General features: G+C 43.8%; 1 protein-coding gene across 5 annotated transcripts in view; it reads right to left on the minus strand.

Moving 5' to 3' along the window:
* Window positions 1-21408, minus strand: part of LOC117083389 (kalirin) — a 499428-nt gene that overhangs the window by 256806 nt on the left and 221214 nt on the right. For all 5 annotated transcript variants that reach the window (XM_033210973.1, XM_033210972.1, XM_033210971.1 and 2 more), the window contains exons 4-5: window positions 9293-9485; window positions 4738-5250 (exon numbers count right to left, since the gene is read on the minus strand). In XM_033210973.1, coding sequence (XP_033066864.1) covers window positions 4738-5250; window positions 9293-9485 — 706 coding nt within the window. The remainder of the gene's footprint in view (window positions 1-4737; window positions 5251-9292; window positions 9486-21408) is intronic.

Genomic DNA, 21408 nt, shown 5'->3' on the forward strand with positions numbered 1-21408 from the left:
GGAGTTTCAGTATTTTCTGATACTTATCATTGGCATCAGCACACTGACATCACAAGGTCATAACGACTGTCATCAGATGGCAAGGCTGGGATTTCTACAGTGTGTAGGAGGTAGACATGTGGACTTCATGGTTGCTTCTAGTTTTACCATTATAAGATGTGTCCTCGGCACCCAGTAAGGGATGTGTATGGGGAGGATCCTCCACTGAGTAGCACTCACCCTTCCATTTGCCAAAGGCACATCTACAATGAGTCTACTTAATGACCTTTAAGACCACATATGGCCCCCAGTGGGGAAGAGGCCCATTCCTTCTCTTCAGTAATAGGTTGTGTTTGCAGGGCAGACACCTTCATCACACAGGGTCTATTGCAACTGGAGGGGTGGCCGGATGTGAAACAGGGCTGCATACAGAGCCTTAATCTGCACCAGGCCAATGAGGGGTGACCTGGCTTGTGTTCTGCGAATACAGTGGAGGACAGGCCCATTAGTTATAGACCAGAGGGCACCCGGCTGAGACTGCAGTGGTTCATCTAACATCATGCATTGTTTGAATCATCTCTGAATTACTCTGTGCTTCCACAGATTGCTCATTAAGACTTTCCTGTCATTCCTGAGCTGCAGTGTTCCCTCTTCTCTGAAAATTCTCCAAGCACAGAGGCTGTGCTTAGGACAGTACAGGGTGCACAGAAAGCATTTAATAAGTAAGAGTTTATGCAAAGGGAAACAAAAAAACTTTTGGAGGCATGGCTATGTCTATAGCCATGTTGATGGTTTTACAGGTGTATACGCATGTCCAAACTTAGCAGATCATATATGTTAAATACGTGCCACTTATTATTTATCAATTATACCTCAATAAACCTGCTTTTAAAAATTTTTAAAAAAAAGTGAATACACAGGAGCTTATGTGCTCACTTTCTTAATTAGATGGTGAACTGCTCCAGACAGAACTTCTGGCCACCCCCTCTTTTGGGGGCTCATGACAGCTGTTCAACATTGATTATTAAATGAATGAGTGACTTGCTTTATGAATTATCTGTGGAACAGAGGCCCTACTCCCTAGAGGCTTAATTGGGAGAGAGCATGGTCTACTCCCCAGCACCTCCAAGATGGGGAATGTGGGGGGTCACCACAGGCGTCAGGGGAAGAAGTGAGAGGCAGCTTCACTCCCCAAGGCCAGCTGGTAAATGGGGAACACCAACCCATTTTCAAGCCCTTGGGAACAAGCTGTCACCCTGCAAGGCCAGGGGCGAGACTGCGCCCACCTCTTTTACAAAAATAGAGGCTGAGCTATCACCAGACTCCTCTGATTGCCAAGAGCTTCCCAGATCTGGAATTAGAGGCCTCCGCCAACCAGCCTCCCACCAGAAGGAAGACTAAGACTTGGCTCAGACGGTAACTATTTCCTCAAGCCCTTGTTTAGATGTGGATCCACACTCACAGCCCTTATTCCAAACCATTACCCTCTTCACCCCCTTCCAAAGTCACCAAATAAGTCAAAGGCTGAGGCACTCAGCTCTGAGCAGATATTTTAAATTAATCTTAAAGCAACTTAAAAGGACTGTTTTTCCACCCTGTCCAGCACTCAGCACATTTTCAGTGGCAGCTGGGTCAAGCTTGAGTGGCATTTTCACCACTGACTCAACCTCAAAATATTCCTGGGCTGCCCTCGTCCCATCCTCCTTTTTGTTCCCTTGTTTTGAATATTCTCTGCCTCTCTCCCCACCCCTCTACTCAAATGCACATGCATGAACATACACACGTGCACATTCGCACACTCCCCCACACTCCTTTTTAAGGTATGAGCACATCACACAACAGGCATTCTAAACCTTGGGTTCATGGGTAGAATTCAGGGATCATATACTTGGATAGGAAAAAATTCGTATCTTGATTTTCACTAACCTCTAACTGAAATATAGCATTCTCTTCCATTATGAACATAGTCAACAAACTGCCTTAGTGTTAGCAATGCTGGTGTCTTTGACCATAATAGAAACACACACATTTTCACATCACATCAGGGTTGTTGTCCTGAAACATCATTTATTAATGTTCATCACTACTTCAGGATTATAATAGTTAAATTAGACTTCAAGTAGATCTTATTAGCATGTTAATTAAAAAGTACATACAATGCTGCTATTTTTAAAATGTAATAACTGCATTTCTTTATTTTATTTTTAACATGTAATTTAGATTCAGGGGATATTTTGTGCAGGTTTATTATCTGGGTATAATCCTATCACCCAGGTACAGGTATGGTACCCAATAGTTAGTTTTTCAACCCTTAGGCCCCTCTCTCCTTACCGCCTCTAGGAGTCCCCAGTTTCTATGTTGCCGACTTTAAGTCCATGAGTATCCAATGATTACCTCTCACTTACAAGTGAGAACGTGTGGTATTTGGTTTTCTGTTCCTGCAAATAACCGTGTTTAAGTAATTGCTTTCCAAGCCTATGTATATTTTTTGTACATTTACAAATGTTATTCTGAGAAGGGGTCCATATGCTTCACCAGACCAAAAGAGTCCATGGCACAGAAAGAGCCCCTGCTATGGAATGAGCATTAAAAGGTAGGATTTGGGATTTTTCTCTAGGGCCATCAGGCATGCACCAGGAGACTTAGGGGCTAACAGGTGGTGTTCAGTGGTAGCAGGAAGTAGGTTCTGGGAGCAGAGGGACAACAGGGTTATTGGGTAAGAGCTTGGATGGGCTTTGGAGACAGACTAAGACAGTGGCCCTGGCTAACCAACAGTATGACCTCGGGCCAGCCACTTCACCTCTCCAAGTTTCCATTTCTTCAATTGTAAAATAGTAATTATCATATACTATACAATTCTTAGGAGCATGGATTGAGAGAATCCATGTGTAACAGCAATTACTGCCCTGTTGAATGGAACGTGGCAGGCCCTAGAAGGGCAGCGTCCTTGACCTGGGAACTTCTGGAGCTATGGTATGCTATTTGCTTGGTTTTTCAGACAGGCACTATCTGTGCCCTATGCAGGCTTCCCATGTCCTTGAGCCTCAGGGATACCATGAAGTGCCCCAAACTCTAAAACATGCCTAGGCAGACCTAAGTCCTCCACCTCCCTTTCTGTCCCTTGCTCACTGAAACAGGCACCCAGGCCAGGCTGCAAAGCAGATTCCCTGCCCCAGAGCAAAACAGGCCTCAAGAAAAAAGAGATGTTCCAGATCTTTCCAAAACTGGCAATAGAGCCAAAGTACCTGATTCTGGCTTCACAGAACAGCTGGCTCCTGCCCTGGCATCTCATCACTCGGTGAGCAATGCAGGAATTCTGAGATCTAAGCTGCCCTTCCCAGAGCAGCCCAGGCCAGGGTCAGACTCAGGCTGCCAGGCCACTGGGCAAAGAGCCCCAAGAAAGGTCAGAAGTTCCCAAAACTTGCTTAAATCATATTCAAAAGGTATATAAAAAGGGATATGCTATAAAAAGTGATACGCATTAAAAAAAGGCATATACTATTTTTTTACTATATGTTATAAAAAATTAGAAAGCCTTATAAAATTATACAGAGAAATTAACCATAAGCCTGCCCCAAGGAAGCAAAACTATTAACATTCTGGTAAATTTTCTTGCAGTTATATTTAGTACATAAATTGGGATCACACTTATACAGAGACTTTAAGATCTCGATTTCATCATTTAAAAATACCTAGAGACATTTTTCAACATGAGCTCTTAAAAGACAGAAAACCATCATATCAGACATTATAAAATTCACAGGTTACTGAAAGATGTCATGGCATCCCTAAGAACAGTACTGTCCATTTAAATATAAGTTACATCCAGAAAACTGACAGGAGGAGAGCCTACTGTCTTCTTCTTAAAGCACATATAATAGTAAAGTCTTCTTTCTTCTCTTTAGCTTAAAGAGAATCTAGGGAAGATACCCTTGGATCCTCAGCAAAGAGGCACTATACGCAATTTTCCTTTTTTACATTCTCTTATCTTACTTTCCCCTGATAAGGGGAAAGCTTTGAAAATTCACTGCTGGAAAAAATGGTGTCTTACTCAAGAAAGTGCTTAGCAGCTAAAGAGAAACCTCTGGAAACAAGTGGGTATGGCAGGAAGAGCCCTGGACTTGGAAACAGAAAAATGCTGGATTCAGATGTCAGCTCTGTCACTGTAGACCCAAGATCAAAGAACATCCATTTCCCTGCATGTCAAGAGAGATGCCACCACTCAACCCGTAAGGATCAAAGGATTAAGCAGATTAAATAAGACTGTGTGAAAAGTGGTTTGTCAATTGTAAAATACATTGCAGGGCCATAATCACTAGTTAATATTATAGAGGCTGTTAACAGTACTGTTTTTGTTCCTTAGCTGGCTTGAGCAACTCATTACAGGTACTCGGGGCAGCTTCTAACAGTAGGTAAAAGCATGGACCCTGGAGCCAGACTGCACTTCCCAGCTTGGTGAATTCTTTAACCTGTCAGTTTCTTCATCTATAAAATGTGATTATAATAGTATGCCTATCTCTTAGGACTCTTGAAAGGATTAAAATGAGTAAATTTACACACAGTGCTTAGAACAATACTGGGCACATAATAAATACTATATAAGGGTGAGCTTAAAAAAAAAATTACACTAGCTAAAACCAGTAGGCACACTGTTTTAAAGCTTTCCAGAAAAGTACTATCATTAATCAGAAAGCTGGATGAGCAACCTCTGCTCCCTCACCCCCATCCCAGCTCAGGTTTGGCCTGTTCCCTTCCTACCTTCTCAGCATCCTGCTCAAAGAGCCGCAGTTGAAAGCACTGGTCCAGCTTGAGCTTGCGCACGTGCCACATCTGGTGCAGGTGCTGCCGGGTGGAGTGCAGTTTGTCCAGGAGGCTGGTGATCTTGGGCACCAGGCTCTGGAAGTCGGCACTGCCCGGGATGCAGTTGCGTCCTGAGAAGCCGTCGCTGCAGCGGATGCACTGCAGCAGCCGCTGCCCCTCTCGGTCCAGCTCCTCCACAGGGGCCTTCAGCACCTTTTTCTTGAGCTGTGTATGCTCATCAATAAGCCGCCGAGAGCCCTCCACATCCACGGGAAACTCCTTCCGGGCTAGCATCTCCTGGAGGTCCTCGAGGCGTGAGAGCAGGTGCACGGCGCTGTTGAAGAACTCCTCCAGGGAGAGCCGCAGTTCGATCCACTCCTCATGGTTGTAGTCCAGGGAGCCGTCAAACTCCTCTGTCAGCTGGGAGGGGTCCACCAGTTTCGTGAGGCCCTCCACAGATACCATGCTTGTCTGGAAGGGGCAGACACAGACAAGGATACTCAGTAGTGATGCTGGGGGGAGAACAGGGCAGAAATAGGATGAGGGAAAAGGACAAGGTAACTCCACATAATAATGACCACCGCCTGCCTCAGAAAGGGTGATAGGGAGCCATGGGACTCACTGGTCAGGAGTCACAGATCAGCTGGGATCAGCAGTTTCTACAGACTGCTGACTGCTTTCGCAAGCCTCTCCAACTGCCCCCCATTTACCACCCCAGAAGAACTGCCTTTGTGTCCCTGCTCTCCTCATTTTCCCTCCTCCTGACCCCAAGTTCACTTCAATAGGGTTTCAGATGCTAGAAGCAGAAGCTGGAAGAAAAACTGACCTAAGTTTCTGGGGGACAGTTTTCTACAGCTTTAAAACCAAGGCCTGTGGACCCAGGGTATCATCATAGTTGGATTAAGCAACGTGGGCCAGTGCTTGGGCTGCAAAGATTTCATAGTCTTATCTTTTCCGAGGCTCTCCCTGTTAGCTCTTCTGTGGCATGGTGAACAGAACTAGGGATGGGCAACAAGGGAGTCTGGGCCCTTGGTTTTCTCTGTGAGGCCCCTACAAGCTCCTAGAGAGCAGAATGGAGAATGTTTGTCTCCAGGAAGCAAAGTGTCTCCAGCAATCGGTGATGCAGGCAACCACCCTAGTTTATTAGTAAACATCTTTTCCATCCGATAGGGCTTTAGGCTTCTCTTCTTTCTCATGAAGAATGAGAGGCAAGCAAATTAATATCTGGGTTTGGGTCCCAGCCCTACGCTTACTAACTGTGTGACCCAGGGCAAGCTATTAAGGTCTCAGAGCCTCAGTCTCCTCCTCTGAATAATGGAGATAATAATTCCTTTCTTAAGGGGCTTGCAGAGATTAAATGTATCAATGTGTGTAAAGCACATGGGGTGCATAGCATGGAGTACATGCTCAATCCCTTAGTGCTCACTCTGATGACCTGAAGGCTGCATCACTACTCAAAACCTGAAAAGCAATTGATCTCTGTGTCTTGCTACTCTCTGAGCATTCCCTCTTTGTTCCTTCTCTTTCCACCCCTCTCCTAAGAGGAAGGAAGGAGTTGCCACAGGCAGGAGGGCTGGTCTGGGACAATGGTTGTCAAACTTGACTGCTCATTAGAATCCTTTGGGGAGTGTGCAAGAACACCAATGCTCAAACTTCATCCCTAGAAATTCTGATTTAATTGGCTAAATGGGAGCTTGGACATGAGTAGGTTTAAGAGTCCCTCAGGTGATTCTAATGTGCAACTAGAGTTGCAAACTCCTGCTAATCTCCATCCTTGCTACTCAAAGCATAGCTCTCAGACCAGCAGTATTGGCATCACATAGGAGCTTGTCAGAAATGCAGAATCTTAGGCCTTACCCCAGACCTACTGAAGCAGAATCTGCACTTTCAAAATCCCCAGGAGATTTGTGTGCATTAAACTTGAAAAACCCTATTCCAAAGTACCTTCTCCTTCAAATTTGGCTCAAAGTTTACCACTTCCGGGATGTCCTCCATAATTATACTTACCAATTAGGTATAAGTATCTGTTGTTGAACAAGCTTATACTCTCATCTCTGTATCACTTGTCACCCCACTCTGCACTAAGTATTAAATTCACTGTTTTTAAGATACTGCCTTATAAATATTCCTTTGATTGGAAGGCCCCCAGCTATCTCTCCTATACCTCTTATTTAGGAGACAGAGACAAGCCTCCTCAGCTTAGAGTGAAAGAGGTGCAGAGAGATGGGACATGCAAGCCAGCAATGCTGAAGCATAAGTATCAAGACTTACTGAAAAGATTCTTTTCAGTCTCTTCAGCTTATACATTTATAGGCTTGTTGTCACCACTTCTGTATAAACAAGCCAAAATATAAAAAGCATTTCCCTACAGGACTCCTACTGTTCCCGAGGGGTGCTGGGAGACTATAATAGGTCACTGTTTTTATACCAAGCCAAATTTCTTGTATTGTTTACACAGAGTGAGAATCGCCTGCATCAAGGGTCAGGTCATTGTGCTCAAATCACAGCCTATTTGACACCACACACAGGCGCTCCTGGCCCCCAGGGCACAAAAGTCTGGAATGGAAAGCTGCTGAAAGATTAAAAGCAGCTCTGCGTTTTCAACACACACACATTTAAAAGCTCATCCCCTTGCAAATGAGGACTAGAATTCCGAGGAAGGGAACAGTTCAAATTTGGCTGGAACACAGACACTTAAATCATTGATTTAATCTGCTATATTGTCATTTAAAATTCTCAGGGGAAACATATACCCTCTAGAAAATTTAGCTTGAAAACATGTTTTCCTTGATTATGAAAGTAATACATCATCCTTGAAAAAATAAAAATATATGAAGTAAATAAAAACCACCCATTGTCCAGTCACCTAGAATAAACCATCACTAATATCTTCAATCTCAGTTTTCTTTTCCATACATCCACTTTAAAAACAAATCTCAGATTGTACTATCCATATTGTTTTATCACCTGCATTTTACAAAACAATAAATATTTTAATACCACTTTTTCTAAATATGGTTTTTCATGGCTTCACAGTATTTGGGTTTTTTGTTTGTTTTGTTTTGTTTCTTTGTTTTTGTTTTTGAGGAGTTTCGCTCTGTCACCCAGGCTGGAGTGCCATGGTGCAATCTCAGCTCACTGCAACCTCCGCCTCCCGGGTTCAAGCGATTCTCCCGCCTCAGCCTCTTTGAGTAGCTTGGATTACAGGTGCACGCCACCACGCCCGCCTAATTTTGTATTTTTAGTAGAGACGGGGTTTCGCCATGTTGGCCAGGCTGGTCTCGAACTCCTGACATCAATGATCCGCCCTCCTCAGCCTCCCAACAGTGCTGGGATTACAGTACAGGCATGAATCACCACACCTAGCCAGTATTTGTGTATTAATGTCACCAACATTAATGGCTAGCAAGGATACAACCTATATATGTGTATGTATATGTACTATATATGTATATTTATGCACATGTGTACATATACTATTGTATAGGAACATATGAGCTGTGATGAACATTCTTGTAGACATTTCTTGTTTGCAATTTTACCTGGCTTTTTACCTTCTTGTTTGTTGAAATTTTGTATTAAGAATATTTTCTTAAATTAGGCTGGGCACAGTGGCTCATGCCTGTAATCCCAGCACTTTGGGAGGCTGAGGTGGGCAGATTACCTGAGGTAAGGAGTTCGAGACCAGCCAGGTCAACATAGTGAAACCCCGTCTCTACTAAAAATACAAAATTTAGCCAGGCATGGTGGCAGGTGCCTGTAATCTCAGCTACTCAGGAGGCTGAGGCAGGAGAATCACTTGAACCCAGGAGGCAGAGGCTGCAGTGAGCTGAGATCATGCCACTGCACTCTAGCCTGGATAACAGAGTGAGACTCTATCTCAAAAAAAATAAATAAATAAAAGAATATTTTCCTAAATTAGTTACTAGATACAGAAATACAGTTAAATAGAAGGAATAAGTTCTAGTATTCAATAGCACAGTAGAGGAATTGTAGTTAACAATCATTTATGATATATTTCAAAAGCTAGAAGAGAAGAATTGTAACGTTTCTAGCACAAAGAAATGATAAATGTTTGAGGTGATGGATATCCCATTTACTCTGATTTGAGCATTACACGTTGTATACAGGCATCAAAATGTCACATGTACCCAAAAATATGTACAACTATGATACAGCAATAAAAAAAGAATTGCTACATCAATAGACATAAACTCTTCCTAAGGTTTTTGATACAAACTGCAAAGTTGCCTCCAGAAATAGTTGTCCCAATTACACAACCAACAACAGTAAATAAGACTGTCTAATGAAGGTGTGCATTGGGGACGATCTTGTGAGCCTCTTGTTCCTCGCCATACTCTAACTGGTAAGGCCATGGTGGCTAAGGAATCCTGAAATCTCAGCCCTTGAGGTGTCACATACTGTATGGTAGATGGAGAAGAGGAAGTGAGGAATGTGTGGATGGCAGAAGGGGAAGAGAAAGAAGATGCTAAGAGAGAGAAATCTGGCTCACCTCAAAGATGAATTTAGAGCTGCCAAAGTTGGTCTTCTGTTTCTGCCAGAAGTTGTCGGGTTTAATGATGAGGGCCACATGGATCTCAGCTGGAAAGGCTTCCTGCAGCGTTTTGAGGAGGGGCTTGATGAGGTCCCACTTGGAGCCCCGCATGTCGATGATGACAGTGAAGCCACGTTTGCACACGTCCTCACTGTGGGGAGGTCAAAGGTCAGTATGGTCACTCTGGGTAGCTGAAACTCTGAGGTACACAGTCAAAAAGCACCCGGAAACCTGCACTCCCCTTGACCAGAATCACTCTTCCAACTTCATGTCAGGTCTCTTGGCCACCTTCAAACCCAACTCAAACTGTATGCCTCAGAAAAATCCTTTCTACATTTGACCAATGGTCCTGGCATTCTGCCTTCTCCCAGCATTTGGCAAACAACTAGGCCTTCCTTTTGCAAGCTGAGTATCCCTAATCTGAAAATCCAAAATCTGAAGTGCTCCAAAACTTGAAACTTTAAGAGGGTCAACATGATGCTCAAAGGAAATGATCGTTGCAGCATTTCAGAGTTTGGATTTTCAGATTAGGGATACTCACCCGGCAAGCAGAATGCAAACATTCCAAAAAAAAAAAAAAATCTGAGGTCCAAAACACTTCTGGTCCCAAGCATTTTGGATAGGAGCTACCCAACCTGTAGTCAACTGCACTTGTTGGGATGTTTACAATTTGGATATTCACAATTGTATTTTATTTTTATTTTAATTTTTGTCTCCCTTTCTTGTTTCTAAAATGAATCATGTTTTCCCCATTGATATTCCAGTTCTCTAAAGACAGAGACCCTGTCGCCTCTTAAATCTGAGATGGAAAGTCCTTGACAGGAGTGTTGTTCTGCCCTGTGCCTATATCAGTGACAGACACTAGTACATCTTACCACTGAGGCCAAACTGGGCCAAAGAACACTTTTTCAAAAAAGGGCTCTAGGTTGATTCTGCCAGTTGATGAGAGATGGTACACAAAGTATTAATAACGTGTCTTTACCATCATTGTATTTAAGATGTACTACTTATAGCTTATTATTATTTTTCACTTTTTTAAAAAGAGTCAGGGTCTCGCTATGTGCACTGGCTGGAGTGCAGTGGCTATTCCCAGGCACAATCACAGTGCACTATAGTCTCAAAACTCCTGGCTTCAAATGATCCCTCTGCCTCAGTCTTCAAGGTAGCTGGGACTACAGCCTTGCGCCACCATGCCCAGCTTTGTGGTTTAAAATGTATGTCAACTTAAAAAATCAGGTCGCTGAGTCATGCTGATCACTCAGAAAGAGCCCAGAGTGGAACTGACTGCAACGGAAGATGCAGACCAGTTGTTTCATGTATTTCCATTGTAAGAGTCAGAGTGTAAAATGCATGTATCAGGATGTTAAGGGAGGATGAGGGAGGAGTAACTCTTGAAATCAAGGCAAGATGAAGTGACAGTGACCATCTTGAAAACCAAGACATCAGCAGGCTAAATAAATCAAGATGTTGTTATATAAGTTAGTAGCAAAGTTTAAACACTTGAACTTTGACTATAACTCCTGAGAATAGGAAGAAAAAAAATGAAGGTCAGAATAGTTATAACATCTCAGTTTGGAAGACAGTCTATGTTTGAGTAGTTAGGGGTCTTCTCTTATTTTTTTAAGGCCAATCCATTTATTTTATGATTCAAAATAGACATTGATTACTTCATATTTTAAAATATAAATACCAGCATAGTATTTCCTTATGGTCTTTCACTTAATTTCCCATTTCCCAGACTGCAGTTGTTTAAACCACTATGTATGTTACATGACCCACATATGTGCCTACCACATATCAGTTGCTCACAGCTGCTGGCAGTAAGGTCACAGAAGGATTCAGGTCACAAAAAGAAATTAAAATCTTTTGGGGGGGCTTTATTCTCAAATTTCAACCAGTGATGAGATTGTTACAGCCTCATTAAGAGACCACAGCTCTTGACTGTGTGCATGTCTCAAGCACAAGGTAGCATACTTAGGCATCCCTGGTACACAGAAAATTCCCCAGGAGAGGGGACTCTCTTCAGCATGAGAGAAAGGATGAGTATTCTCCCCAAATCCTTCATCCCAAAGGAAAGGAGTTGCCTCCTCTTCCCTGACGCTTATTGAAACAATGAGTGGCCAAAGTTTTCCATAAATAATTTTCTCTATCCTCTTGTCTTAAAGCAATGTGACTTTTTTCCAAATTACAGGATTTCTTTCCCATTATAAGAGAAACACCTGATAACTACACAAAAGTTATAGTCAAAGATCCATGCAAGAGATGCTAATGGTAGGACTTTATAACACCCAGGCCTATATCCTTTCTACCTTTTCTGTGCATATAGTTTTCATACCATGTACTGTTCTACTTTTCACTGTAACACAGTTTTTTCTCATGTCTAAAATTTCTTCCAATCTGTTGCACTTAGTGATAGTCCATCTTATGCCTATACCATAACTTATTTGATCATTCTCTTGATTGCTTTACAGAAAGGTATGTCAACTTACAAGTCCACCAGCAGTGTATGACAGTACCCCCCTTACTCTATCCTCACCAGCACTGGTCATTGAATTTTTAAAATCTTTGCCTGTTTTATTAAGAATACATTGTATTATATTTAAATGTGCATTCATTTGATTACTAGTTATTGCTTTTTGGCCTGTAAATATTTCTTCTGTGAATTACCTGATCAGCTCTTTTATCCATCTTTCCATTAGGGATTAGAGGCTTTCTATTGGGATTTAGGGGTTTTATCACTGAACATCGTTTAGTGTAGCTTGACTTATATTTGTTGCATGCCCACCTATGTCAGGTTCAGCACCGTTAACTGTGGGTCTTGCCTTTCCTTAGAGATGATTGTCTTCCTTATTTCCCTGCTCCTCAGACTCCATCTCTGTTGCCGTAATTATGCTGACCAGAGAATTCTTTGTTCCTAACAACAAATATTCTGTGTTGCTACCGAGAGCTGGAGGTCAACAATCCCTACATCTAAAGCTGGTGGTCAGTAGCAGGTTATGCCCTGTTAACTAATCATTTCTGACAACTAAGAGTAGAAATTAGGTCTTAATATTCTATAGGAGGTTCTCAATAACTCAGGAGATGGAGAAAGAGGCCCAGGAGCTGAGTGTTGTGACCTAATCTAATTGGCATCTTTCTGTGAAAAACAGGCTAATCTTCCAAGGTGTTTTGTGTGTTTGGTTTCAAGTAAGGGGCATAGCTGGGAAAGGGGAAACAACTATTTTACTGCGCCCTCATTCTATGCTGGGGCTATAGTTTGGTATTTGCCATACATCATATCATTATATGCTAATAATAACTTCATAAACTAGGTATGGTTATCTCCATGTGAGAGATGAAACCGAGGCATAAAAATTTGCCTAAGATCACATAACTAGTAAATGGCTAAGGAAAAGTTCAAAATGAGGACTGTTGACTTGAAAACCCAAGCTCAGGCTGGGCATGGTGGCTCAGGCATATAATCCTAGCACTTTGGGAGGCTGAGGCAGGCAGATCACTTGAGGTCAGGAGTTCGAGACCAGCCTGGCCAATGAGGTAGAACTGTCTCTACTCAAAAAAAAAAACAACAACAAAAAAGAAAACCCAAGCTCAGGTCACTATATCATACTCTACCCCACCACACTGACACTATGTATGGGTGTTTTTGTTTGGGGACAGGAGTCGGGGGCCGGACACGAGGGGATTAAGTTAGGGGACTCAGAGGAGATGGGATAAATTAGGGCAAGGAGTCTAAGTGAGTGATCTCCCTTCTGCAGTCTGTGCAAAACCACAAAGTCAGAGAAGTAAAAGAGCGTGGCATATTGCGAAAGTTCAAGCAATTAACTCTGGTTCAGGCCTTTGAACGCAAGAGAGTGCAGCTCTGAGTGCCTTGGAGAGTCCCATTCTGGGCTCCGTCCCTCTTTTTGCACACACCCCCCTCCACCCCGGGAGCCAAGACGACTCACCCACATAGAGTCTGTGCTGCACATCCATCTTCCCCTTGTAGGTCAAGCTCCTAGTATCTGAAACCCTAACACTCTTGCCCAAAGGGCCCTTAGTCTACTTCCTGGGCCCATGGGTATCTCTTTCCAGGGTCCAATTCCCAAGGGCAAGTAACATCACCATTATGTGTACCCCTAGGCCCAAGGGATGACAAAGGGCTGCTATTTGAAAGGATGTGGCTAGAATATAAATGTGTGAACTGGGGTGTTCACTTGCATGGCACCCCTGCCATGTAGGGCTGAGCTGGGGAGTGGAGAGAGAAGGCAGGCAGAGCATGAGTGGGGGCTGGTCTACTGTGCTGCCACATTTGGGCCTGGGAGCTCAAAGGAGTCCAACAAATCTAAATTTAAATTTGGCCTTCTAGGTTGCTGTGAAGATATATTTGTCAAGGTAGAAGGACAGAACATGTTTTATTTAACAGTTTGTTAGCTTGCTACATTAATTTTAAATATTCAAAGGGTATGTGAGCTTCCATTTGTACTCCTGCCTTAGGCACCACAATGTTAGAATCAGGCCTTGCAAGAGAAGAGACTGGAGAGGATGTAGGCTTCAAATCAGAATGCACTTCGTATGCCAAGGCTGGAGCAGTAGATTTGTCCTAGAGGCAACGAGGAACTACTGAAGGGTAAGATTCAGAGAAGGAACGTGATCAGGTGATTTGGATCGATTACCCTCCGGCTGTGCAGAAGGAGGGTAAATTGGGGTCAGCCCAAAGGAGTGTGTAAGAGTAGAAGAAGGGTCCTTGCTAAAATGACTCTTCATGGAAGTCTTCCATGGACCACCCTATTTAAACCTGTAACTGTCACCCAATACTCCTTATACCCGTTCTCTTTATTTTTCTCCTTAGCACTTATTACCATCTGGATAATATGTTTTATTTATTTACTGTCCATCTTCCCTCACCTGAAAGTAACCTCAGTAAGGGCAGGGAGTTTTTATTCATTTCACTGTTGAATGTTCAGTGCCTACTACAGTGCCTGGTGTAAACGAGGAAGGGGAGCCAGCAGTTAAGGGTATGAAAACTAGAACCAGCTTCCTAGGCCTGAATCCTGGCCCCATCATTTACTTATTGTGGAACCCCTCTGTGCCTCAGTTCCCACAATGTAAAATGTGAATAATAATTACAGGGTTGTCTTAAAGGTTAATAGACATAAATCACTTAGGATGGTGCCAGACACAGACTGTTCTATGTAAGTCTAAGCTGCCATAGGAGATGTCACTGGTGTCCACCTAGGATCCCTTTACTAACTACTATGCCTGTTCTCCAGTTCCAAGAGTGCTGGAACTATCAGCTTATGCCTGTAACCATCTCTGAATGCTTGCTTTAGCTGATGGCTATGCTTCTCCAAGAGAAACCTGGGCAGTTATATCCCCACACCAGGGCTGGCGAGTGCCTCTCTGGTGGAGGTGTGTCAGAGCCTAGTTCCTTTACCTCATTGCAGAGTAACTCTGAAGTGTGATGTATTTTCACCGCCTCCCCAGTCTCCCCAGAAGGCTCCAGCTAGACTTCACCTGAAGTCTTCACATATCCTTAGTTGGTTTTTCCCCTTTCCTTACTCTGCTTCTTTCTTCTAAGTTTTTCCTGAATAGCAGACCCTTAATAAATCATTTGAATCCAAATTCCTTCATATTAAACACAGCCTAAGACAGTTTTTTTTATTACAGTTATAAATAATAATGTAAATATAAATTGTATGCAGTTGGCCCTCCATATCTGTGGGTTCCACTCCATATACTCAACCAACCTTGATGGAAAATATGTACAGTCACCTCTCTGAATCAGCGGGTCTCAAACTTTGGTTGGTTGAATCTGCCAATGTGAAACCAGCAGATTTAGAGGGTCGATTGCATATTTCATACATATATGAAATTCTGAAGGAAATTTGATAATATGGTCTAGAAGTTAAAAGAGAAACCAGATGTGGAAATGTTTATTTAGGAGTCACACAGTGCCTGGCATATAGTAGGTGTTCAATAACATTTGCTGAATGAATAGATTCCCAAATGGGTGGTAGCTGATGTGCACACAAGTGGGTGAGATCCCCCAACAAAACCGAGGAAGAAGAAAATAACCATCTTCTGGGTCAAGGATAGAACTGGCAGGAATATCAGTGTTTAAGAGATGGGAGAAGGAAGTAGATGACCCTGAGGAAAAAATGAAGAGGTTAGAGAGAACCAGGAGAGGAATGACATCAAAGAAATAAGGGAGGAGAGGATTGCAAGGAGGAACAACAGTGTCAAATGCTGCAGAGAATGGTCATTCACTGAGAGCAGAACCATTGTATTTAGCAACTAAGAGGCCACGGTCCCATGAGTCAGGGAAATTTCAGTGAGGTGCTGGGGCCAGAATTAATGCTGGAGCAAGGAAGCAGTCTTGCTGGTTAATCTCTGTAATGATTAGCAGGAAGAGCCACAGACATCAGAGGCTGCTTGTGGTGCACTTCCACCCCCTGACTCTGTCTCCCTGACCCCAGCAGTGGCCAGAGTCTGCATGGTGCTCCCTGGCCAACCCAACTCCCGCAGCTGCTCCCCAGCCTGCCCTCTTCCCCAAGGCTCCACACTCCCAGACCTCTTCTCTCATTCACTGTGTTCAAATGACAGCAGTTTCAGCAGACCCGTTTACAGTGGAACATAACTAACAGGTAGCCTGCTTTCTCCCTTTAGGTGATTTACCTCTTAAAAGATATTTATTAGCCCAGATCAAACTTTCAAGGGCAGAAGTTTGCATTGTGTATGGTGAGGATGGGGGCATAGGAGGGTGAAGTTTGGAATGGCAGACTTTTATATACTTATTTTTTATTTAAAAATATTTTTTAAAGCAGACTTTTAAATCCCCTCAGGAGGGGAAAGAACAGTGGGTGACCCCCTTCCTGTTCCCACACCTGCTACTTGAGAGGGAGAAGGCAGTCATTGCCCTGTCTCCCCTGTGCCCACCCTGCCCTATAGTTTCCCATCTGGGGCATGGGTCCCCTGAGGCCCCCTTGGCCAGGTTCTCACCCTTTGTGATAAATTACAATCCCTTCAAACTGAGCTGTGTTCTGTTTCATAGACTCCAGGGCTCTTGGGCCCAGAAGTCATAAATGTATACTGAATAACTGGATGATTGATCAGCTGTTTCTTGTACTCAGTTCTAGACCATTTACTCTTTTGTTCATTAAATGTCACTGGGGCTGTTTTCACTCAGTAAGCCTGTGCTATCTCAGAAAAGCACTTTCACCACTTTATGCCAATGCTTCTCAAACTTTAGTGACTTTCCTTATCACCTAGGACACTTGTTTAAAAATGCTGATTTGGGGGAAGCCTTCCAGATATTCTGATGAATGTTGGTCTGGGATAAAGCTCAGGATTCTCCCCATAGTGATCCAAGGACAACAGTTAGGCACTCTTAGGTGTGGTTTTTGAGAGTTTAACGATAAAAACTCGCTTTGTCTAAATCAGATATTATGATATGCATTTAATAAACAGTAAGTAACACACAAATATATCAGAGCAACAATGAAATAAGTCAGAACAACATTTGCAAGGTGAACAATAGCTACCCCATACAGAAGCCTGCTGAAAATGTTAGTTTCTCTCTCCATGCCCTCAGGCATGGAGTCATTTATTGCAAGAATAGGCTTGGAAGGATTTCTGCCATTGGTGTAAATGTCTGGTTCTTTTTGCAAACACTGAGCTCCTCCTCTTGGCCTAATGAGGCCTTCCCTGAAGAGCTTGGCAGTTTCCGTTCCCAGTGTTGCTGCCTGTGCTCAGACACCTGCTGAAGATTTGCTTTCCCTGGTTCCCCTCTCTAAGTTGCCATGAAATCACTGCAAGGTTTCTGCTTCTTGTCATACACCTGACCTGGCAGCCACATCTCAAACCTCTTGGCAAGGCCTGGGTGTCTCTCTAGGTGCATGTTAGGTCCTGCCCACATCTGATGCCCACAAAGTCATCTCCTGACCCACTTGGCTGGCTCCAGATCTGATGGATCCAGGTGTAGAGGGCCTCTGTGGGTGGGTGGGTGGGTGTGTGAGGAATGAATGAATAGGCATGTCACAACTGACCATTTTCACTTATGGTAGCCTAGCAGAGATCACAATTTAGCAGCCCACTACTGAAGCCAATCCCCAAAAGTGGTTTTATTAGGCACAGTTGTTGTTGTTTGTAAAGTTTTTACATATCTTTGGAGAAGGCTTAAAACCCCTCTTCAAGCCACTCCCAGCTTATTTACAAACTTATACAAACAGTTTGTTGGCCTTTGAATTTGCCTTCTCTGTCTTAGTTGCCACTATTATCCCAGCCCTGTTTCACACTTTAGGAGACTCAATTACCTCCACTTGAGGGGCAGGGGGCAATTAGGGTACCAGTGCCTCAAGCCACAGGTCTCTCTGGACCCAGACAGCAGGGCTGGGCACCTGTCAATACAACCCCAGGCCAAGCTTTGCCCTACATTACAGTCTGGCCTTAGGGAGAAAAATGCCACTTTCTCCCATCTTGTCTTTCAGTCTCTTCTCCCTGGACTTCTTTTCAGGTCCCTGCCTGAGCAAATCCCAGAATGTCTCTCTGGATTCTCTCCTGGCCACATGAGTGAACCACCCTGCATACAGCCCATTATCATCTGACCACAGGGTTGAATTCAAATGCTACCTTCTATTCTTTCCTGATCTTTCTTCTATCTTATTGCCTGATCTTCCTCTGTCAGAGCAATCTCCTCCTCGCTAAAACAGATAACATATTATCCATGCCTCTCTTAATGCATTTATTAGTTTCAATTTTATATTCAATTTGCCCTCTCATGCCTCTATGTCTTTGCGCTTGCCCACACCAACCCCATCTTTGCTTGGATAATTTCTACTCACATTTTTACATTCACAAGCCTCACAAGCCTCTTCTTCCAAGAAGTCTTCTCTTACAGATACATGCCCTCCCCACCCTGCTCCATCCCCACTGGGATAAGGGGATCTTCCTATGCATTGCCATGACCCTGTGCTTTCCCACATGGCAACTGTCATGGCTATTGCAGGGTATCTACAGCCAGGCTCTGGTTGACCAGTTTCTGTAGTCTTACATTCATATGGCTTCAAAAGGAGAATCTCATTATGAAGGTGCTTCATAAATAATATAGTGTCACATAAATGTACAATATTATCTATTAGTTCATTAATTTATTCATCCAACATACATTTATTGAGCATTTACTTGGTGGCTGGCCCAGTACTAGGCACCAGGGATATATAAATGTGGACAAGACAGAAACATGAAAGTTTCATTCTAGAAGGAGAGGTGGACACAAGACAATGCTAGATAAAGAGAAGAAATGCAAGTTATGATAAGTCTTAAGAACATCTCAGGACAGCCCACATAAGGAGGAAAGACTGAAACTACAAGAAATAATTCGTTAAGGGAACACTAAAAAAATACTAGAGGCTGGGCACGGTGGCTCATGCCTGTAATCCCAGCACTTGGTGAGGCTGAGATGGGCAGATCACTTGAGGTCAGGAGTTCAAGACCAGCCTAGGCAACATGGTGAAACCCTGTCTCTACTAAAAATACAAAATTAGCTGGGTGTGGTGGCAGGCGCCTGTAATCCCTAGGTAGGCTGAGGCAGGAGAATCGCTTGAACCTGGGAGGCAGAGGTTGCAGTGAGCCGAGATGGCACCATTGCACTCCAGCCTGGGCGACAAGAACAAAACTCCATCTCAAAAAAATAAAATAAAATAAAATAAAATAAAACACTTCAGACAGAGGGAACAGCCTGCGCAAAGGCCCTGAGGAGTCAAAGAGCCTGGATGGTGGCTGCTCCTCCACCGCAGCCAGGGAAGAAGCAGAAATCATGAACTTCAGTAAGGAAGCAGGAGACCAGCAGCCACATCTGGGCTAGCCCTCTAAATCGTGAGGACCTCAAATCCTCCAGCTGAATACACATATACAATGAGAGCCAAACTACTGAAATTTGGAGCAACTTTTTTTGGTAAAAATGAGACATATAGCCGGGCGTGGTGGCTCAAGCCTGTAATCCCAGCACTTTGGGAGGCCGAGATGGGCGGATCACGCGGTCAGGAGATGGAGACCATCCTGGCTAACATGGTGAAACCCCGTCTCTACCAAAAAATACAAAAAACTAGCCAGGCGTGTTGGTGGGCGCCTGTAGTCCCAGCTACTCGGGAGGCTGAGGCAGGAGAATGGCGTAAACCCGGGAGGCGGAGCTTGCAGTGAGCTGAGATCCGGCCACTGCACCCCAGCCTGGGCTACAGAGCGAGACTCCGTCTCAAAAAAAAAAAGAGACATAGTCATATATTAGTGGTAAAAGCTAACTTACTGAACACATGAGGCTCTATGTTAACATTTGTATACATTATCTTATTAATTCCTCACATGAAACTCATAAGAAGCTGCTATTTATTATCCTGCCCTATTGTTAAGAAAACTGAGCCTCAGAGAAGTTACTTACAATCACCAGGAAGGGGTAAAATCAGGATTTGAATCTTGGTTTGTTTGACTCCAGTATCTGTGCATAAAACTACCATGCTTTCTTGCCTCATAGATGCATAGAACACTCGATCTTGAAGAAACATTCATGCTTCTTCTTGCTAGCTCCTCCTGTTAGAACTGAGGGTAGCAAGTTTCAGAGCTGGGAAGTGACTTGCTCTAGGTCACACAGTCTGCTGGATATCTTAGCCATTTGGACCAGGCATCTAGTTGTCAACTGCCTTACTCCAGGTCTTTTATAAAACCATGAGAACTCTAGAAGTGACAGGAAGAAACATTCTCCCTTGAAGAAGCAAACATCAAATAATCTGGCTTGGAGGCCCAGGGTGTCCTGTGTGAGTACTAAAACCCCTAACTCAGGAATAAGGACCATCCTCCTCATGGTTTCCACTGTGCTCTGGCAGCAGGGAAATGCCCTAACCCTGTTTGCCCCCACTCATGTGTTACCACCTGAGATCTACCCCATTTCTGTGAATGTCTGGCAGATTCCCATTGAAAACAGCTGCTGGAATAAAGATCACATTGATCCATTCTGACGGCAGGTGGGGAAGCAGAGACCCACATGTTATGGGTCTCCAGCAGGCCAGCCGGGGAGACGAGGATTTCTGTTTACCTCCTTAGTGTGTGCTGCTGGGGGCCGGTTCCATTGGCCTGGGTGTGTGTTTCAGGGTATCAGCAGTGTGAAGATGTCAGAATCCTAGTGTGAGGACCAGGAATCCCTAGTGCTTGGGTTGTGATGCAGCACAATTAACCTTCAAATAAGACCTATTCACTAGGATGTCCAGGGAAGGTGACAAATTGAACATGGGTAGAGAGCTAGCCTGGTCACTGAGGAGTGGCTGACAGAGAAGAAGGACAAGGCAAGCTAAGAGTTCCTCATTTAATGAGGGTGGCACTGGCCCTGCCATAGCACATCTTTGGTCCTACAGGGCTGACAGTGCAGGATGACCTGGAGGAATGATAAAGAGGAGTCTTATCCGTGATGCCTGGGCAGCCGTCAGTACCTGCAGACCATTCACCATGAGCAGACAGAAACCAGAAAAGGCAGGAAGAAAAAGTAGCCCCAAATAAGTATCCACTTCACACTTTCTCCCAGAACTGTGCTGCACCCATGTTTACCCTAAATCATTACATAAACTGAGTTCTTCCAAATTTGAGGAGAAAGAAAGGTTCCTGGAGTTCTGTAGAGAAAATGATTCTCCTGACCCATTTGTGCTGGAATTCTCAAGCCATTCAGACATGTGGAGAGTCTCTGGCTGTGGGATCTAGACTTTGTTCAAACTTTTGCCCGTTCCTTGATCTGTGTTAAGCTGCTTTCTGCTCCTCAGGGCTATTCTAACTGCCTCAGCACTTCTGCTGACTGCCCCAAGCCACAACCACTTTCTGAAACACCAGAAATCAGCAGGTGTTAAAGAAAACTGTTAAAGACGCATTAGCACCTGCTTTAAGTTCTCTAATTGGTATAATCAGAAGTAGTAAAAAGAATAGTTGAGGAAACAGTGTCTTATAGAGAATGAGCCGCTCTCTGGGAATGGGTTTTGAATGAATGTTTGTTCCCACAGACAGTTCTCAAACTGGTCCTTTACAATGGGGAGGCCTCCTGGATGGCTGGGTATCCAGACAAC

Source organism: Trachypithecus francoisi, unplaced genomic scaffold (genome assembly GCF_009764315.1).
Source record: "Trachypithecus francoisi isolate TF-2019V2 unplaced genomic scaffold, Tfra_2.0 Lachesis_group0, whole genome shotgun sequence".
Lineage (NCBI taxonomy): Eukaryota > Metazoa > Chordata > Mammalia > Primates > Cercopithecidae > Trachypithecus > Trachypithecus francoisi.